At 49.5% G+C, this 2,500-nt stretch overlaps 1 protein-coding gene across 7 annotated transcripts in view; it reads right to left on the bottom strand.

Moving 5' to 3' along the window:
* Nucleotides 1-2,500, bottom strand: part of LOC134087992 (ral GTPase-activating protein subunit beta-like) — a 52,619-nt gene that overhangs the window by 45,193 nt on the left and 4,926 nt on the right. For all 7 annotated transcript variants that reach the window (XM_062541872.1, XM_062541875.1, XM_062541876.1 and 4 more), the window contains one exon: nucleotides 1,329-1,515. In XM_062541872.1, the coding sequence (XP_062397856.1) occupies nucleotides 1,329-1,515 (187 nt within the window). The remainder of the gene's footprint in view (nucleotides 1-1,328; nucleotides 1,516-2,500) is intronic.

Raw genomic sequence — 2,500 nt, 5'->3', positions numbered from 1 at the left:
GTGTGTGTGTGTGTGTGTGTGTGTGTGTGTGTGTATGTATGTATGTGTACAGTATGTGTGTGTGTGTGTGTGTGTGTGTATGTGGGCAGTATGGATGTGTGTGTGTGTGTGTGTGTGTACAGTATGTGTGTGTGTGTGTGTGTGTGTGTGTGTGTACAGTATGTATGTGAGTGTGTGTGTGTGTGTGTGTGTGTGTGTGTGTGTGTGTGTGTGTGTGTGTGTGTGTATGTACGTATATGTATGTGTGTGTGTGTGTGTGTGTGTGTGTGTGTGTGTGTGTGTGTGTGTGTATGTATGTATGTGTACAGTATGTGTGTGTGTGTATGTATGTATGTGTACAGTATGTGTGTGTGTGTGTGTGTGTGTATGTGGGCAGTATGGATGTGTGTGTGTGTGTGTGTGTGTACAGTATGTGTGTGTGTGTGTGTGTGTGTGTGTGTGTGTGTGTGTGTGTACAGTATGTATGTGAGTGTGTGTGTGTGTGTGTGTGTGTGTGTGTACAGTATGTATGTGAGTGTGTGTGTGTGTGTGTGTGTGTGTGTGTGTGTGTGTGTGTGTGTGTGTGTGTGTGTGTGTGTGTATGTATGTATGTGTACAGTATGTGTGTGTGTGTGTGTGTGTGTATGTGGGCAGTATGGATGTGTGTGTGTGTGTGTGTGTGTGTACAGTATGTGTGTGTGTGTGTGTGTGTGTGTGTGTGTGTGTGTGTGTGTGTGTGTGTACAGTATGTATGTGAGTGTGTGTGTGTGTGTGTGTGTGTGTACAGTATGTATGTGAGTGTGTGTGTGTGTGTGTGTGTGTGTGTGTGTGTGTGTATGTACGTATATGTATGTGTGTGTGTGTGTATGTACGTATATGTATGTGTGTGTGTGTGTGTGTGTGTGTGTGTGTGTGTGTGTGTGTGTGTATGTATGTATGTGTACAGTATGTGTGTGTGTGTATGTATGTATGTGTACAGTATGTGTGTGTGTGTGTGTATGTGGGCAGTATGGATGTGTGTGTGTGTGTGTGTGTGTGTACAGTATGTGTGTGTGTGTGTGTGTGTGTGTGTGTGTGTGTGTGTACAGTATGTATGTGAGTGTGTGTGTGTGTGTGTGTGTGTGTGTACAGTATGTATGTGAGTGTGTGTGAGTGTGTGTGTGTGTACAGTATGTATGTGTGTGTGTGTACAGTATGTATGTATGTATGTGAGTGTGTGTGTGTGTGTGTGTGTGTGTACAGTATGTATGTGTGTGTGTGTGTGTGTGTGTGTGTGTGTGTGTGTGTGTGTGTGTGTGTGTGTGTGTGTGTGTGTGTGTGTGTGTGTGTGTGTGTGTGTGTGTGTGTACCTGGAGGTGAGTGCGGCTACGACGCGGCTCCACTGCTCCACCACTTGGGGGCGATGTCTCCAGTTGGCCACCATCTCGCGCGCCGTCTTCCAGTAGGGGGGGGAGGGGAAGGAGCGCAGGCAGGCCAGCAGCCACACCTCAAACAACACGGCCACCAGCCGCTCAGCTAGATGCTCAGCCACGCCGCCTACACACACACACACACACACACACACACACACACACACACAGATTACTGACCAGCAGCCACACCTCAAACAACACGGCCACCAGCCGCTCAGCTAGATGCTCCGCCACGCCTCCTACACACACACACACACACACACACACACACACACACACACACACACACACACACACACACACACACACACACACACACACACACACACACACACACACACACACACACACACACACACACACAGAGATTACTGACCAGCAGCCACACCTCAAACAACACGGCCACTAGCCGCTCAGCTAAGTGCTCCGCCACGCCGCCTACACACACACACACACACACACACACACACACACACACACACACACACACACACACACACAGATTACTGACCAGCAGCCACACCTCAAACAACACGGCCACTAGCCGCTCAGCTAAGTGCTCCGCCACGCCGCCTACACACACACACACACACACACACACACACACACACACACACACACACACACACACAGATTACTGACCAGCAGCCACACCTCAAACAACACGGCCACTAGCCGCTCAGCTAGATGCTCCGCCATGCCACACGCACACGCGCACGCGCACGCGCACGCGCGCACACACACACACACACACACACACACACACACACACACACACACACACACACACACACACACACACACACACACACACACACACACACACACACACACACACACACACACACACACAGAGATCAGGTTACTAAAACCTGCAGCCACACCTGAAACCGCAGAGTCAGGGCTTGAATCAAAGAAAATGCCTGAAAATTTTAAGCTCTGAACTTATGCACCCAAACAAGGCCGCCCAACAAACACAGTGTACACACACACACACACACACACACACACACACACACACACACACACACACACACACACACACACACACACACACACACACACACACACACACACACATAGTGCTGCCACGATTAATCGACATAATC

This window comes from Sardina pilchardus, chromosome 7, assembly GCF_963854185.1.
Source record: "Sardina pilchardus chromosome 7, fSarPil1.1, whole genome shotgun sequence".
NCBI classification, from domain to species: Eukaryota; Metazoa; Chordata; class Actinopteri; order Clupeiformes; family Clupeidae; genus Sardina; species Sardina pilchardus.
The sequence above is the reverse complement of the archived record's forward strand: the minus strand, read 5'-3'. Positions and strand labels throughout refer to the sequence as shown.